The sequence below is a fragment of the Siniperca chuatsi genome, linkage group LG4 (genome assembly GCF_020085105.1).
Source record: "Siniperca chuatsi isolate FFG_IHB_CAS linkage group LG4, ASM2008510v1, whole genome shotgun sequence".
NCBI classification, from domain to species: domain Eukaryota; kingdom Metazoa; phylum Chordata; class Actinopteri; order Centrarchiformes; family Sinipercidae; genus Siniperca; species Siniperca chuatsi.
Genome location: NC_058045.1, coordinates 22,937,452 through 22,953,584, shown reverse-complemented (window position 1 = coordinate 22,953,584; position 16,133 = coordinate 22,937,452). Strand labels below are relative to the sequence as shown.

At 38.5% G+C, this 16,133-nt stretch overlaps 1 protein-coding gene across 2 annotated transcripts in view; it reads left to right on the top strand.

The window, feature by feature from the left end:
* The window catches only part of gnao1a (guanine nucleotide binding protein (G protein), alpha activating activity polypeptide O, a), a 99,429-nt gene that overhangs the window by 79,650 nt on the left and 3,646 nt on the right, over positions 1 to 16,133 (top strand). The window contains exons 7-8 of one of the 2 annotated variants that reach the window (XM_044192005.1): positions 4,570 to 4,723; positions 7,034 to 7,576. In XM_044192005.1, the coding sequence (XP_044047940.1) occupies positions 4,570 to 4,723; positions 7,034 to 7,221 (342 nt within the window). In that variant the 3' untranslated portion in view covers positions 7,222 to 7,576. Of the gene's footprint in view, positions 1 to 4,569; positions 4,724 to 7,033; positions 7,577 to 13,970; positions 14,125 to 16,133 lie in introns of those variants that run through there. The other variant, XM_044192004.1, reaches the window with a different exon arrangement.

Genomic DNA, 16,133 nt, shown 5'->3' with positions numbered 1-16,133 from the left:
GCATATTAGGTTGCTCTAAAGGCAAATTATGCTGACTGTAGATATACAGTAGGTATAGAATTTTTTATTTATTTTTTTTTTCAATATCATGGCTTACCACAGTTTTATCACAGTGAAAAACTGTCAGTGTGTGTGCGTAAAGACGTATGTAGACCTATTCGATATTGGGTTAAAATAAGCCTCTGGGAATGGTAAAACACAGCTACAATGAAGAGGCTCAGTGTTTCCTCAACAAAAGGCCACAACCTGCCATGTTGCTGTAAAGATGATGCCATGTAACCTAAAACAAATAAGATGATTTGAATGCACGGTGTTCACTGCTATTTATAAACCTGAAGTGTATCCTTGGAGAACTCCAGGCTGGGAAATTGTGTTCAATAGCTGCTCTATTTATGCAGATGTCGTCAAGCCTCCCTCTGAGCTGGGAGCACCAGAAGAACGTCAGATGAGGAAAGGAAATATCCATCATAAAACACCCTCACAAACAGCTTCTAGTCCATTTAATTGATGCATGGTGTTTTTTGTTCTTGCAGATATTTGTCCAAATGTAGGCAATGTAAGCTCATGGTGATATTTTGAGCACAGCAGCGATAGTGTTTGATAGCAGGAAATGTCTCAGCTACATATAAGATTAATAGTAAACATAATTTCCATCCCTAAGTATCAAAGAGCAATACCTCAATAGATCTGACTTTAGTCCAGTGATAAGAAATGTTTTCATAAAGGGGCTGTTTTACCATGATACTGCAGCCAAAATTATCTTCGCATTAACAAAGCCCACAGCTAAAATACAAGTTCAAATAGACGAATACAAGGCAATATGTGCCAAAATGGGTGTACCAAAAAAGAAAATAACCAATCACGATAACAAACAGAAGTCAAGGGACTTCATTAAACATCCCACATTTATATCTGTTCAGACAACATTAAGAGCAGGTCTGGTCACTTTTTTATTTATTTATTTTCATCTGTGAGACAGTGTTCTAATCAATATTATGTGTTATCTTTAAAGAGCAAACACTAGTGTGGGAGTTATAATTACTAGGCAAATAACCAAATGTTTTTTTCAGAGAGCGCCCACGTCCTCCGTCAGTTCTGCTACCAGACACACTACCAGGCATGTGATTCAGAAAATTACAAGTAATGCGCAGCACAGTTTCTATATATTATATTCTGTAAATAGACAGGAAAGATAACATCCCCTCCTCAGTAATGGGAGTGATAAAGTAATACATATATCCCTTTTGGGCAGTTCATTAAAATCACTGATACACCATGAATTTAATGAGAATGGCAGCTTCTTCCCATAATACTAATCCTGTCTGGACAGGGGTTAAGAGTATCTAAAGGTGGATTTAAAACAAGGAAGTTGTTTTGCATAAACAAATGATTGATTTGACAGTACTTCATCTTCAACATCTCAGGACAATAACCCTAACCTTAAACAATAGACTTTTCCTTTGCTCTTCGCTCATTTCAGGGTTTCTGCAGGGTTCTGCTAAGTTAAATTTAAGACTTTTAAAGACCTTTTTTATGCCACATAGCATGCAATTTAATACCTGTTTCACAATCATACTATCCAAAGTATGATGGAAAGCCTGTAGGGACAATATAGCCTAGAAATATTAATCATTATATCACATTTTTTTTCACTACTTCCCAGTAGTACACAACAATAATTCCTAATGATATAATTAATTCAATTAATGCGACCTGGACACGGATAAGCAGCATAAAATGGATAGATGGATTAACCAATGAAAAATTATGAATTCATTTCATTTCAGTCAAGTGTTTGCTAAAAATTGACACTTGCCCATTATGAGATGATGAGCTTCCTAGCTACTGTAGCTAGCAGTAGTCACAGTGTTTGCTACAGGTCGAATGTCACAACACTGTCACAACAATCCCACTTTTAGATTAAGGGTGTATAATGTCTCACGACAGCCCGCAATCAGATACAAAGACATTTTATAACTAACATTACTGTCTATGCTAGGCAAGACAAAATATTCAAGACTTAAATTAAATTTAAGACTTTTGATACTTTCTGAGGTTGTTTTTTGGGGAAACTGAATTTAATGCTTTTTAAGACCTGCAGATACCCTGTCATTTGCAGTACCTGTACTATATGGTATGATATTGCCAAATGAGTGAGGTAACAGAACAGATTGTCTGTTTGGTTTGTGGGTTTTTTTTGTCCTTTTTGAGAGGACAACAAAGAAGTAAAAGACCACCTCACTGGCCCCATGCTAAAGGTTGTGACTGTGTGTGTATATATATGTGTATATATCTAAACAACTGTGCTGTATAGACACAAACACACACACATGCAGTACAACACATACTACTTTCGCTTTGTAATTCCCTTCTTTCTATTGAAGAACTGCTTGCATTGTGTTTTTCTCTGCCTCTCCTTGTCTTGTTTCTGTGAAAACACACAGACAAACACACACACACACAGTCTATACTCTAAAATGACAACTGCTCTGGGTGAACACTGTCTGGATAAAGTCCTGTCCTCCTGCCTCTAAACACTTTCTTTTCAGCACTAGGGGTGTGTATATGTGTGTGTGTGTGTGTGTGTGTGTGTTTGGGGCAAAGGGGGTGTCATAAAGGAAGTGGGACATGGCTGGGTGGGCGGGTCCCTTGCATTTTCTGTTCCTGCTCTAAGCTCCGCCCTGCAACATCTCTGGCTCCTTCCACTCCTCTTGTCACTCTCGCCATCGACTGTCCTCTCTAACCAATCAGCAGTCAGATCTTCTACAGATGCTCCATCCACAGACAGGTATGAAACCTCCTGATAGGTTGATACACTTACCATGAGTTGAAAGCAGTGCCTCTTTCTGTTTGTGAACCAAGGAATTTAATTATCTCTGTGTGTGTGTGTGTGTGTGTGTGTGTGTGTGTGTGTGTGTGTGTGTCTTTGCACAGCTTTGTTTTCAGTTCATCATTTTTTTATTGCATGCTATCTATCTATCTGTCTGTCTGATCACTTTGCTATTCCTCTGAATTATTGTATTATATATTATAACTATTTAAACCTCCTCTCTTCTGTCAGTCTATTGTATGTGAGGCTGCATTTCCTCAATCTACAGTAATTTGCTACAGTTCTAGTTTCCTCTAATCTGATTGGTTGATGGACCCCAGCAATCACCTTTTCTTCCCTCCCCTGTCCTAAACTAGGCAATAAGGGTTCATAACCAGATAGAAACTGCTTTCAACTCATTCTTAAAAAGAATCTGAGTCTTATCTGTTTTCATCACTAGGCACTATTATATGCAATATGGATAGTTTCTTGACTCGTTAGTTGTTTGCATGAGCACTAAAAACCAATGCCAACAGTTGGTTTGCTTTTCACCTTCAACAGATCTCACTGGCAAACAGAACAGTGGATTCTGGTGAGAATTATTCAAGGTAGACTGATTTATGAAGCACTTTTGCGAACAAAGCATTCTACCAGTATTAACAGCTCAATCTAGAGACCTAAAAGTCCCATGATCTACTAAAATGAAAAAGTGCCTAATGATGAAAAATATAAAATACTAAAATTCATTCAATTTTTAATGTATTAATCATAGTTTTTGGCGATCAACTACAGTTTTCATGCTTTGTAACCATTTCAGCTGCATTTTAGATGCTAATTTAACAGTGTTTACATCTATGCCTTATATCTTGTTTTAAATTTATTCTTTATATACCTTGTGAGGTTTTCATTGTAAACACTATTTTTTATTTTGTTTACATTTAACGTTTTTCACCAAAATCAGTGTTTGTATCTGACCTAAGAGGCATGTTAAATGTTCTGCCTCAGAAAATATTTGCAAAGCTTTTAATTTGAATGTGCATTGTTTACATCAGCTTGTTTTGTCTTCTTCTCCTCCTTCATTGGTATACTGTTAACTTTATAATTCATTACCTCCACAAACGGTTGCTGCCCTCCTGCAGTTTGCAAAAATGTAAAGTACATAAACCCCTGCTCACGGTAAGCAGGTGTCCTCAAGCACATGCTGTAAAATACGTAATACAGAGACCTTCTCTCCAAAGCATTGCTCTACAGTGCCCCTAGTGGTCAAAAACTCCACAGGGTACCTTTAAGCTGTCTTTTTTTCATGGTTACATACTACAGTTAAAGTAGGCAGTGGCTCACAGCTTAAAAGCTAAAAGTGCATGGCTTTGTTTAACTCAGCTGCAACAACCAGCTTACTAATAATTTCTATTACTAACATGTTGGTACACACATGCACACAAATACAGACTCACCACGCAGAAGGAAATTCTGTGTCCATAGACAAGAGGAACTCTTTAGTACTTCTGTTCTGCTTTCTCATTTGTATTTACTCAATTCCTCTTTGTGTTTTAATGGCGTGTATGCAGTATGTGTGACCTTGATTTGGATACTTGTGTGCATGTGTTTTCTGAACATGTGCATTAATTCTGTACGCCTATCTGGATGATTTTTGTGTGTGTGTGTGTGGGGGGGGGGTATTTATGTATTTAAGTGCCTGTGAGCATGCAGTGGAGTGTGTTTTAAAGCCTATTTAACCCTCGCTAATGTCTCTTCTACAGAACCGCATGCACGAGTCTCTGAAGCTGTTTGATTCCATCTGTAACAACAAGTGGTTTAAGGACACCTCCATCATCCTCTTCCTGAACAAGAAGGACCTCTTTGAAAACAAGATCATCAAGTCACCACTGTCCATCTGCTTCCCTGAGTACACTGGTACATATCTATACACTTGAGAGTGATAGTGTATTATTAGTTCATACTATATACCGTATAATTGCATGGACACTAGGAGGCACTCCTGAGTTAGAGCTTCCCCCACATAGTGTTCACAAACATTTAAAGAGTTGCCCATTAAGGAAACACAAATAGTCCTAACTTTTAAGTATTTGGTCATTTACAAAGCATTTTAACATTAAACCCAACTCCTAAAGCTGTGAACATCTAGAGGTAGTTTAGGGTAATTTGTAATTGGGTCACTGCTTTGAAAGATGTTATTAACCTTTTAAAGATATATCTCTTCAAATGGAAGTGTTTTGAGCTGATCTCAGTGATCTGTGGATAGAATTACTTATTAAATAGAATCATACATGCCCTCTCTAGACCTCACATTTTCCAACAACTAATTTCTTTTACCTTTTTCATAAATAGAAAAAATAAACACCTTCATTCCCTTCACTGGACTGATTGGTGCAGTTGGTGTTACAGTATTTCAAATAATTGCACCATGAAAAGTGTTTGTCAAATGTCCCCATTTGACAACCTAGCTGCAGGCTACTGTCTGAGAGGCAACATGTCCCAGCTAGATGCTGGTGAACAGTGGTTGTTCCTAGTATGTTCCACATTATCGCTCCTCAAAGCCTTCACCAAGATGTCATCAAGATGTCATCTCACCAAATTTATAATTAGCTAAGATTGGGATACAATTCACAATTTCAAGAATACAGGCATCCACATTAATAATCAGTTTCAGCACAGATAGAGCAGAACAGTCTTCAAACTAACTCATCTGCTCCAGCTGTTTGTGTTTGACATTAGTCTGATATGTGCAGATAGCTGCTAGCTAGCGTTAGCTACCCAAAAGGGAGGTACAGACTGAACAAAGTAGAATCCGCACACTAGTTTAGTTGACTCACGTGACTTCACCAGATAATGCCTCATCAACAAACGCAAATAAAATGCTCGTATTAGTGTGTAGTCTTTTTTCAGTCTATTGCTCTCATAGATACGAACAGTTCTCTCCATTTTTAAGTAAAAATATTGCTCATCAGCTTTGTGAAAAAATCCTAAGGGTAAGATAAATAAGGTGAATTTGGTACCATATTCATAGAGTGCAAAAGAGTTCAGTTGTCTGTATAAAGAACAATTTCTCTGATGAAATTTGTACTGTATGCAAAAGGTTGTGAGACGAAGGATGAATGAAGAGGAGGACAAATTGACAGAATGGGAAATAGAGGATTGAAGGCAACAGAAAAGAGCTGATAGGATCAGACGCTGGAATAAAACAAAGAGAGAGTCAAAGAAGTAAAAGAGTGAAACAGTGAATGAAATCAGGAGTGTTACTAGGAGTGCAAACGAGAGGAGCTTGAGTGTGCTACTTACAAAAGAAAATGAGAGATAATACAACACAGGGGGAAACAACAGAACGTGAGAAAGCCAGAGACAGAGAGAGCAAGAGTGTGAGAAGATTTGAAAAAAAGTAGACAATGCAAGACTGTGGGAAAGCAAAATGGAGAGAGACCAAAACAGCAAGACTGTGAGAAAGAGAGAATTAGGATTCCAAACCCGCTTCCTCTCCTCTTCTTCTCTTCTCTTCATCCTTTTACATGGCCAGACTTCATGCCTATTCTGATGAAGTTGCAGCTGAAGCAGACAGACAAACCAGAGTGCTGCGAATGGCTGAGAGCCAGATAGATGTTAGTGACACTTGGAGCAAAACTTACTCCAATCACTGAGATCGAACTAATTCCAAAAGCATTAGAACAAATTAAATTAAATCCACTGCATGCCAAATGCATGTATTGCAAGCAGAACTAACTTTCACAGTTAATAATGGACTTGAACTGAAAGGGCATACAGTAGATTTGGCACTGCTGTAAAATGAATCAATATACATTATGAATAATGGTTCCATCCTTTTGGCTCTAGAATCTGTCACACTTGTTCTGTTGCTGGATAAAGACTGTGATACATTGGCAATAATTAGAAACTTTGACAACAATATCAAGACATAACATTTTTCATCACATTTCATTTCAGTCCAAAATCACCTTTCCCTTTTGTCTGAAAACGTTGTCCATGTATCATATTTATTAAAGCTTGGCTAGCAGTAAGCACAGCCCTCCGTAGACCTCAGCAAAATGTGTGCTGAGCTAGAGTCAAAGGTTGTGTTTTCAGAAAATAGTATTGATACGGAAAATGTAGGATAGCCCACTGATATAAAGGTTCAGATGACAACAGCTTTTAAGCCTTCACCTAACTCCCACTGTATGTCATCTCTCTGTCTCTCTGTGCCTCTCTCCTTAGGTCCAGACACTTACTTGGAGGGAATAGCCTACATTAAGTGTCAGTACGAGAGCAAGAACAAGTCATCCAACAAAGAGGTCTACTCCCATGTGACCTGCGCTACAGACACCAACAACATCCAGTTTGTCTTTGATGCTGTCACTGATGTCATCATAGCAAATAACCTGCGTGGGTGTGGCCTGTACTGATGATTCTGTTAAATGTTAGCCAATGGATGAAGGGTGTTTGACTTGTATTTACTTATGTTGTACCTGTTTGTAGCACATAGTATGTGGCCCATATCAGTGATGTCATCACTCAAATATGTGGTATGGGCTATGTTCGTGATGTCACAATTCTGCTTTACCACATGACTGGCCATTGGTCCAACTTGACTCTTAATTAATGAATTGATTGGTTGCTTGGTTGGTTGATTCATTGGTTGGTTGAGACTTCTTTTAATGTATTTGTCTTTTTTACTTCCTCTAAAACGGTACTTTGTGCGTTTAATTGTACCAAAACTCCAAATCTTTTGCCAGCATGCTGCATAAATCTTGCACAATACCTACAGTCGACTCTTCAGCAACTCTACAAGGTTCCTGAGACTTGTTTGTACATACAGTTGTGCCTTACTCAAAGAATTAGACTGATTGCAAATTAAGTGCAATGCATCTTAGTGGTATTAGAGGATGGAGTATTTCTAATTATTTTCATTTAAATTTGAGTTGTCACTCTTTGCCTTAGACTTATGTGTTAGTCACATGAAGGGCCGATGTGAAACTGAATATATATATATATATATATATATATATATATATATATATATATATATATAAGTATACATAATATAAAGTATGTATAATATGTAAGTCATTCAACTAGTCTCAGTCAGGGTCAAGTTCAGCTCACGTCAGAAAGATGTTCTTCAGACTTTGTGTGCATGAGATATTAAAGCCTACTAAGAAGAAATTCAACGAAAATGCTAAGTCACAGGCAAAAACGGTGCATTTCTATATATATTTGGTGCAAAACAGCTTTTGTGCATGTCTCCTTCATTATTGTGTATGTGTTGTGTAATTTGTTTTATTTTGTTTTCTGATGACAGGCTTGCAGTGTGCTGCATAGTGTCTGGCTGCACTAAGCCGTGCTCTATTAACTATGGAGCTCCAAAATGACCAGTATTCAATATATAAGACATTATGAACTAAATCATCATATGAATAAATACAGAAAAAATAGATGAACCAAGCATTGTGAAATTATTAAATAAAATCAAATTTGACTCATTACTGAAATGAAAATAGACTTATAAGAATGAAATAACATTTAATGATATTAATTTAAGTTTTAGTTATGTATTAAATAATTTCAAATTGTATTTGTATATTTTTCTGTACTTTATCATATGATGATTTAGTTATAATAATATGTCTAGTTATAATATCTTATTAATTGGCTTAATATTGCCTGTTGCCTGTAATTCCGTATTAAACAACGTGACACCTTGCTTAACATAATGATTCAACAAGTAGGAACAATTGAACACAGTCCATTCATCTCGTCCTAACCTCCACTGGCCTTAGAGAACCATACACCCCCAAACCAGCCTCACGTCAGCTTCCATACAGCAAAGCCACGCTCACTCCAAACCTGTGGGAGGAGAGGGATTATCAGAGTGGACTGTTCAGAATATTAAATGTAATGAGACCAAAGATAATCCAATTTATGAAACATGACTGTTATCACATATTCTTAACTTTTTCTGTAAAGTCACATTTCTATTTTTTACTACATTACAAATTAATGGCACTTAGTTCAGACTAGTTCAGATTTTAAAGTCCCAATATGTCCAACTTTAAGCCCCCTATGTGTAGGATTTGAACATTTCTGACTTTGGCGACTCATAGTGATGGTTTGAGCAATGGTTGCTTATCATTTTATTGAAAACTACCCCGCAGGAGAGGAACATCGTCATTAGTGTCATTATTTCAAAACCTTAGTGTTTTGGTCTTTGATGCATTTGGGGGTAAATTAGTTTGTAGTTAAAATTGTACTTTTGATCAAATTTACAGGGAGAGAATAAATAAAGCAGAATAAATTCTTCTTTTTTTCCTTTAAATGTATAGTTTATATTAAAATGTATAGTGAGGAAGTTGCTATCTATGCCATTTATTCTGCCATCATCCTTCATCTCTGTGGATGTCAACTCTGGTCATATTTGAGATATTTTTCATTTTCATGTTGCAGCATGCATGTGTCCACTATAAAATCACTTTAAACAATGAGCTACAAGAGGAAGTGTGCTGACTCAACCACACAATTCCCAGATAATGCTTCAAAGGAAGCATTGATTTTATAGGGCCTTGGGACCGCATCCATTGTGTGGGGCTGCGCAGTGTAATATCCTTGTTGTCCACCACTCTGCCTTAATATGCCAGAGGTGAGCTTTGAAAGATTGTGTGCTGGTGATTACATATGGTCCTCTGGGACTAGAATGTCAACCTTGTGACTATTGCCCTTTTTTAGCCCTGATGTTTTGCTTTCTGCTGAGCGAGTTCCATTTCCGGTGGATGGTATCGTCCCCGAGCTGCTGTAGGATAGGAGGTTTGATGTAGTGCACAGCTTAGTTTGTGGGAACAGTTTAAATTTGACCCTTGACGTTAAAGCCAAAGAAATGGATATAATACTAGGACAATATCATCTGTTCCTCTCTTCTGTCTTTATAAGCAACAGTTTACAGCATCACATAGAAAGTGAGCTTTGTTTGTCTGTGGGACTTTGTTGAATTGGCTGAGTGTGTTTACAGCATTACTGATATGAGTGCTCCCTGGCAAACAGAGGTAGAGAGCTTCTTTATTTATGTATGAGCAGCGCATTTGCTATATTCCACTCTTCCCTCCACGCTCAAACGCCGAGGGCGCGTCTCCGCCCTCTGCTCAAAGCTGCTATTTAAAATTTAAAAAAAATCGGTAGATGATGTCATCAGCTCTTCCTACCACATCTGTGCCAACTTTTCCTAATTAGAGACAGAGAGCTGCCTAAGGCTGTTGATCAGCCTGCTGTGTGTGTGTGTGTGTGTGTTTCTTTCTGTCTGTGTATCTTGTGTGTAGTCGTGTGTGTTTACCAATTGTATATAGTTACCTACAGTACATGTGTGTCTGTTGTTAGTACAGGAAAGGTCAGTGTGTGTGTGTGTGTGTGCGCGTAGACGCACACACACATACACATGCGTGTATGCGTACATGTTTATGAACATGTGTATGTGTTCTGTGAGAGATAACATCAGCCCATGGGTGTTGTGGTGGAGTCAGTATCTGTGGATTAATTACCCAGAAGGCACCTGTCTACCCTTTCCACAGACACAGGCCCTCAACACACGCACACACGCGCACTGATGACACAAACACACCCATGGGACTTCAAAATGTCACAACACCTTACTTGCTAGTGCCAAAAAATACCACCTTATCCAACCAAAGAGCTTCAGATGTTTTTTGGGTTATTTGCCAAACATGAAACCTGCTGCTGAAGGCTTTTAGTTTATAATCTTTTCCTTTAATCTTATTGTGAAAGTAAAATGATCTTACTGCATCTGCTCTATGATTTTTGGTTTCAGGAAGTGCATCGCCTTTGGAGATATGACTTGAAATATACAGTACATAAAACATCAGGGTTTGTCCTGAAATGATGTTACAAGTCCACATAAAAGATTTCTTTTAATTCACTTCTTTACTTCACTTCCCACTTCTCTCAGTGGTTACACTGTGCATAGAAGCTTCCCTCCTTTTTTAAAATACACATCAAAGTGTGTGCACATCCGGTTTTGTTTGTAGTTTGCATAGAAGCCAAATATTGCACATTGACATGCTGAAAACAATGAGTGTCTGTGCTTGTGCACAGAAAAGACAAAACAAATTATTCTGATCATTTTAACCTTTGCACTATAGTAGTCATGCCCTTGCACATTTAAATTAGAGGATTTTTCTGTCCGCCTATATGCCCTGCCACTGTAAAAGTGCCCTAACGCGTGTTTAATTCAGCATTTGTTGAATGAATAATTTTGTTTAGCAGCATCCTCACTTAATGCAGGGCAGGACGCTGGGGAAGATGTTACTGTTTTAAAATAAACAAAGACACCCCTCACCTAAATGTTGTTGTTTTTTATCCAATTATGCCCCTATTTTTATGCCTGAAAGCCTGAAGAGCAGCCAGCAGTAGACATGAGCTGTGTAACAATGGGCTGGTGAAATTTCCATCCACAGTAAGTTAGCAAGCTCCAGTTCACATTTAGAGCGTACTGTTCAAGCTTTGACTTCCAACTTCTTTCATCCCTGTGTTAACCTCAGACAGCACACAGAACAGGATGTATCCATGTTTCTGCTGTACTGATTCTTCAGTGGCATACTAAATCAGTCAGAGTGATATCAGATGCATTTAATAGTGAATTGCCCCTCAATTTATTCATAATATCTAACAACACTTAAATATATCAGTATATTAGCAGGGAATTGAAGGAGAAAATAATAAGCTGTCTGACCTAGCTAGCCCTAGACCTAGTAAGCTAGTTAGCTTGGTTGCAAACGGGACAAGTTCACTCTGTTCATTCAAGAGACGTATTTGTACCATCAACTTTTGTCTGTATATTTTGTGGAGCAGTTTAACCTCCGGCAGAGGAGGTTAAATAAAAGTGGATGGTGCAGCACCGCTAAAAAGCTATGATAGCTTTCTCCATTTTGGCTCTTCAATCCCTCAGAGGTCAGCACTGTCAAGACTGTCTGCTATCGGACAACAGCTCAAATTTGCGTGTCAAAGTTCACCAAAGTTGAACTTGATACAGAAAATGTGTGCGTTTTTACTCCGCCCCCGTGAGCAATTCCACTAATTGTGACTAATCCATTGAAATGAATTGACTTTGCTGCAAAATTTTGCCGTTTTAAATGCTGGTGTGACCAGGCCTTTACAAATCTAACACAACAGCACGCTCTGAGAAACTGTAATTTAAAGTATATGTGATCTATAGTAAATGGACCGAAACATGCCCACTGTGCAAGTAAAAGTAACTGTGAAACCACAACCAACATGGTATAAAGCCTGTGGATACAGATTTGAGGACAATAGAGGAGAGCAGGTTGATTAAGCACTCTACTTGTGCTTCATCCTTGGTAGACTGAAATCCGCTTCATTTCATTGATCAGTGAAGGAGAGATTTGTGGGTATTAATGTAGTCTGACGCCATGCTAGAGAGGGTTTGTGGGTAATAGTGTGTTGTTTTTTTAGGTGGCTGGTTCTGATGTGAATAATACAATCAGTGGTTCATTCAGGTAACAAAGGTCCTTGCTCATCTGGGCAGCAGGTGGTGGCACAAAAGAAATTTTAGCACCTTGTGCCAATTCAGTGCCTTAACAACATTCACAATCTCTGAAATCCCACAATGGCAGCCAAATGAAGAACTATTCTGACTGAATTTTGATCCCAGAGTTTAGTGCCAAATGTTTCCCATGTTAGGTTTAAGTGAGCTTCTGTGGTGTCTTTTTGCTGACTTATTTATGTTTTAAATTTAGAAGCAGAGTTTTGCCTGTAAATGCTTTTGGGTCATCTTATAATATGTTCAGTTCCCACTCAACCTTGCCAGTTGATAAAATGAGCGCTTAAGCATCTGCAAAACCAGGGAGATCCTGCTGGACTGGGAGAGGATTCAGAAAGTCGCAGGGCACATGACCGTAATGAACTTGTGTAGAATTAAGGAGGCAGAGTTTAAGCAGGTAAAAGTCCTTGCTCTCATCATGCTCTCAAACCTAACTGCTGCAACTTTAGCCTTCAACCCTCCAGTGTCCACGTCATTTATCCCTCTGTCAATACCAACCTGCACCTGTCTATACTGTACAGATCACCTACAGCAAAATCTACAAACCTGTTTTTTTGTGTGTGTGTGTGTGTGTGTGTGTTTGCGTGTATGTGTGTGCATGTGTTGTATTTTACTGAGCACTAAGTAAAATATACCTGCTGTATCTCCCTCACTGCTGTGATAATTTATTGAAAGTTGTATTTATACATAAGCGAAATGACAATAAAGCACCACATGAGTAACTTGATATGTGTGATTATTTGACTATGTGACCTCTTTTTGTTTTGTGTCTCTCGCGTGTGTATTTGCTTTTGCAGAATATTTAAATGGAAATACTGAGGATGGGGTTTTTTTCTGCTTCCCTCTCACTTTCTCCGTGTTTTCCAACACTGTGCTTATTTATTATAAATATTGGAAAGAATTTCCTGAACGGGCCCACTTTGTAAACTAACACTGGCACTGTTTCTTATTGCTGTGTGTATGAGAGAGACAAAGAAATTACTCCTCAGGTGGTATCTTTGTCACTGCATAATAGGCATGTAGAATGTTGCACTTAGAGATGTACACGCAATAATTGTGCAGAAAAAGGTTTATTCCCCCTGACGTATTTATTTCCCCCTTCTTCTTTCCTCTTTCTTTTACCAAAGTTTTAATTAGAAAGAGGGAGAGGAGGGTGTTATTCTCTCTCTCCCTCTCTCTCTGTAATAGTAAGCAAAGTCTTTGGCTCATTTGTGTCAAGTTTGAACTCAAGACTGTCCGTAACAATGATATTCTTTCCTCAGTCTCCCTGAGACTCTGTCACACTGCAAAGGTTGTAGATTGGTGGTAACTTTAACTTTCCCCTTCTTTCCTCTTTCTTTATCATCATCCATTCTTTGTCTTCCTGTCTGTCCTTGATCTTTTCTCTTTTTCCCCTCACTATTATCTCTTTCCTCTTTCTCCTTTCCTCCTCTTCTTTCTCCTCTCTATTTAATCCTCTTCTCCTCCTTTCACCTGTCCCCTTAATCTCATCGAATCCCCTCCTTCTTCTTTTATTCCTCTTTGCTGTCTCATTCTTTTTTCCATCTTTCCCATCTATTTCTTTCTCCCCCCTTCTTCCTTCCTCCTCCGCAGAATCGCATGCACGAGTCTCTGATGCTGTTTGACTCTATCTGCAACAACAAGTTCTTCATCGACACTTCCATCATCCTCTTCCTCAACAAGAAGGATCTTTTTGCAGAGAAGATCAAGAAGTCTGCACTCAGCATCTGCTTCCCCGAATACACAGGTAAAAAAAACAAGGATTGTCAACTTTCTTGAGTGTATAGGTGAGAAATAGCAACAGAACTTGACAGGTGCACAAAACTGATTTCTCAGAGAACACAAAAAGCTGCGAACCAGCGAAACTCAATCCAATTACACAAGACATAAAAAGAGCCCAATATACCATAAATTGTATGATAAATTTGCTAGGCTTTAAAATGAGAAAAACATGTCTAAAAAAAGTTGTACCATTTTAGCTTCGCCCACATTACGTTTTTTCTTTTTTTTTCCAGAGCATTTGATTTATTGATTGCTGTTGGGATGTAAAGAGAATTTCAACAAATATAGCAAAAAATGCTTCTGAAATACATTACCTGCCCTAGCTATAAGTGCAGTTTTAAAGGAATAGTTCAACATTTTGAGAAATCTGCTTATCCACTTTCTTGTATGAATGTTAGATGAGAAGATTGGGTGAAGTTCAGTAATTACATCTCGTTTGCTTAATCTGTACAAAAACTTGAGGAAAAATGACAATTCCAAAATGTAGTCCAGCACACATTTTTGTCATAGTTTTTTGTAGGGATTAAATAAACAAGACCTAATGTGTTTATTAATGAGCTTTAATAGTGCTGGTAGGTTACCTGTGAACAGAGCCACGCTAGCTCTTTCCACTTTCCTGTTTTTATGCTAAGCTAAGCTAACTGGCTGCTGGCTGTAGCTTATTATATAACGTACTAACATGTGAGAGGTATCAATCTTCTCATCTAATTCTCAGCAGGAATCAAATAAGCGTATTTTCCAAAATGTCAAACTATCCCTTTAACCTAAAATCTTGATATGTTCTAAAACTGCCTGAAAGCCATTATAAAGATGCTGCAACCATATGAGATACCATATGAGGCAGCGGTAAAGAGCAGAACACTAGTTTAAACGAGATGATATAAAAGTATGAATGACTACCAGCTTCCAGATCTCAATGTGATTCCCAGCAGTGGAATAGCTTCCTAAAACCCCTCCCCTGTTTCTGGCCACTGATTAACCGCTGCTTGATACAGTAGATTAGTTTGTTCTGCCTTGTACCTCTGGTGATGCGAGGACCAATCTTTACTGTCACTGAGTTGTAAACCATTCTGAGAAATGTGTCCCTTTTAATCAAAGCAGCTGTGTACAGCATTGAGTCAATTTGAATAATCAGGTGTTAGCAGGAGAGACAGCCCAAACAAAACAACCAAATGTTTGATGTCGCCTGTTTGAAGAACTGTAACCTCAGTTTGAAAAGAGCGATATACATGAAGATTTACTTAGATAGCAGAGAAGGAGCGAGAGGGGGCAGTGATAAACAGGAGGGAGAGAGGGAAGCAGCCGAGAGGCTCAGATGCAAGTAGAAGCTGTGAGGGGAGACAGATGTAGCCGTAGCAGTGAAAAGGAAGGGATTGGGAGTCAGAGAGCAGGAGAGAGTCACGCTTGGTCAGCCATGTAGAGGGAAGAGAGGAGATGGCAAGTGAGAGCTGTCTCCTGCCCTCCTCACACAAACGCAACTCTCTGCCGATCCTATTCATTTCTGTCCCTCATGCTTTACTTATATTCTGCTAACTGCCTTGATAATCACAGTGAGTCTATCTGACATGTTCCATCTCTCTCCATCTCCCTCGTCACTTCCTCCCTTACCTTCCAGCGAGAAGCCTCTGAGAATAATGTTTTTGAACCCTCACTTCTGTGCAACAAAAGTAAACCAAATTGGGAAAAATAAAGTATGAAGAGAGAATTTTAAAGAGCTACTTCAGCAATTTACAGTCGTATTGCTCTTCCATAAAGTCAGAGGAATTGTGAGATACAGATTTAAAAATCAATGCAGCAGAGGCAGAGATATCCTGACTTTTTTAGTATAAGAACTAAATGCAAATCCATTGACCTTATGCGGCCCGCCCATTTTTGTCGTCTGTTCGATTTCCGGTTTTGTCTTGTAACCCCTGGTTGCTATTGCTGGCTATAGTAAATGCATTTAAAAAAAGGCGGAGTCCTGATCAGTCCACA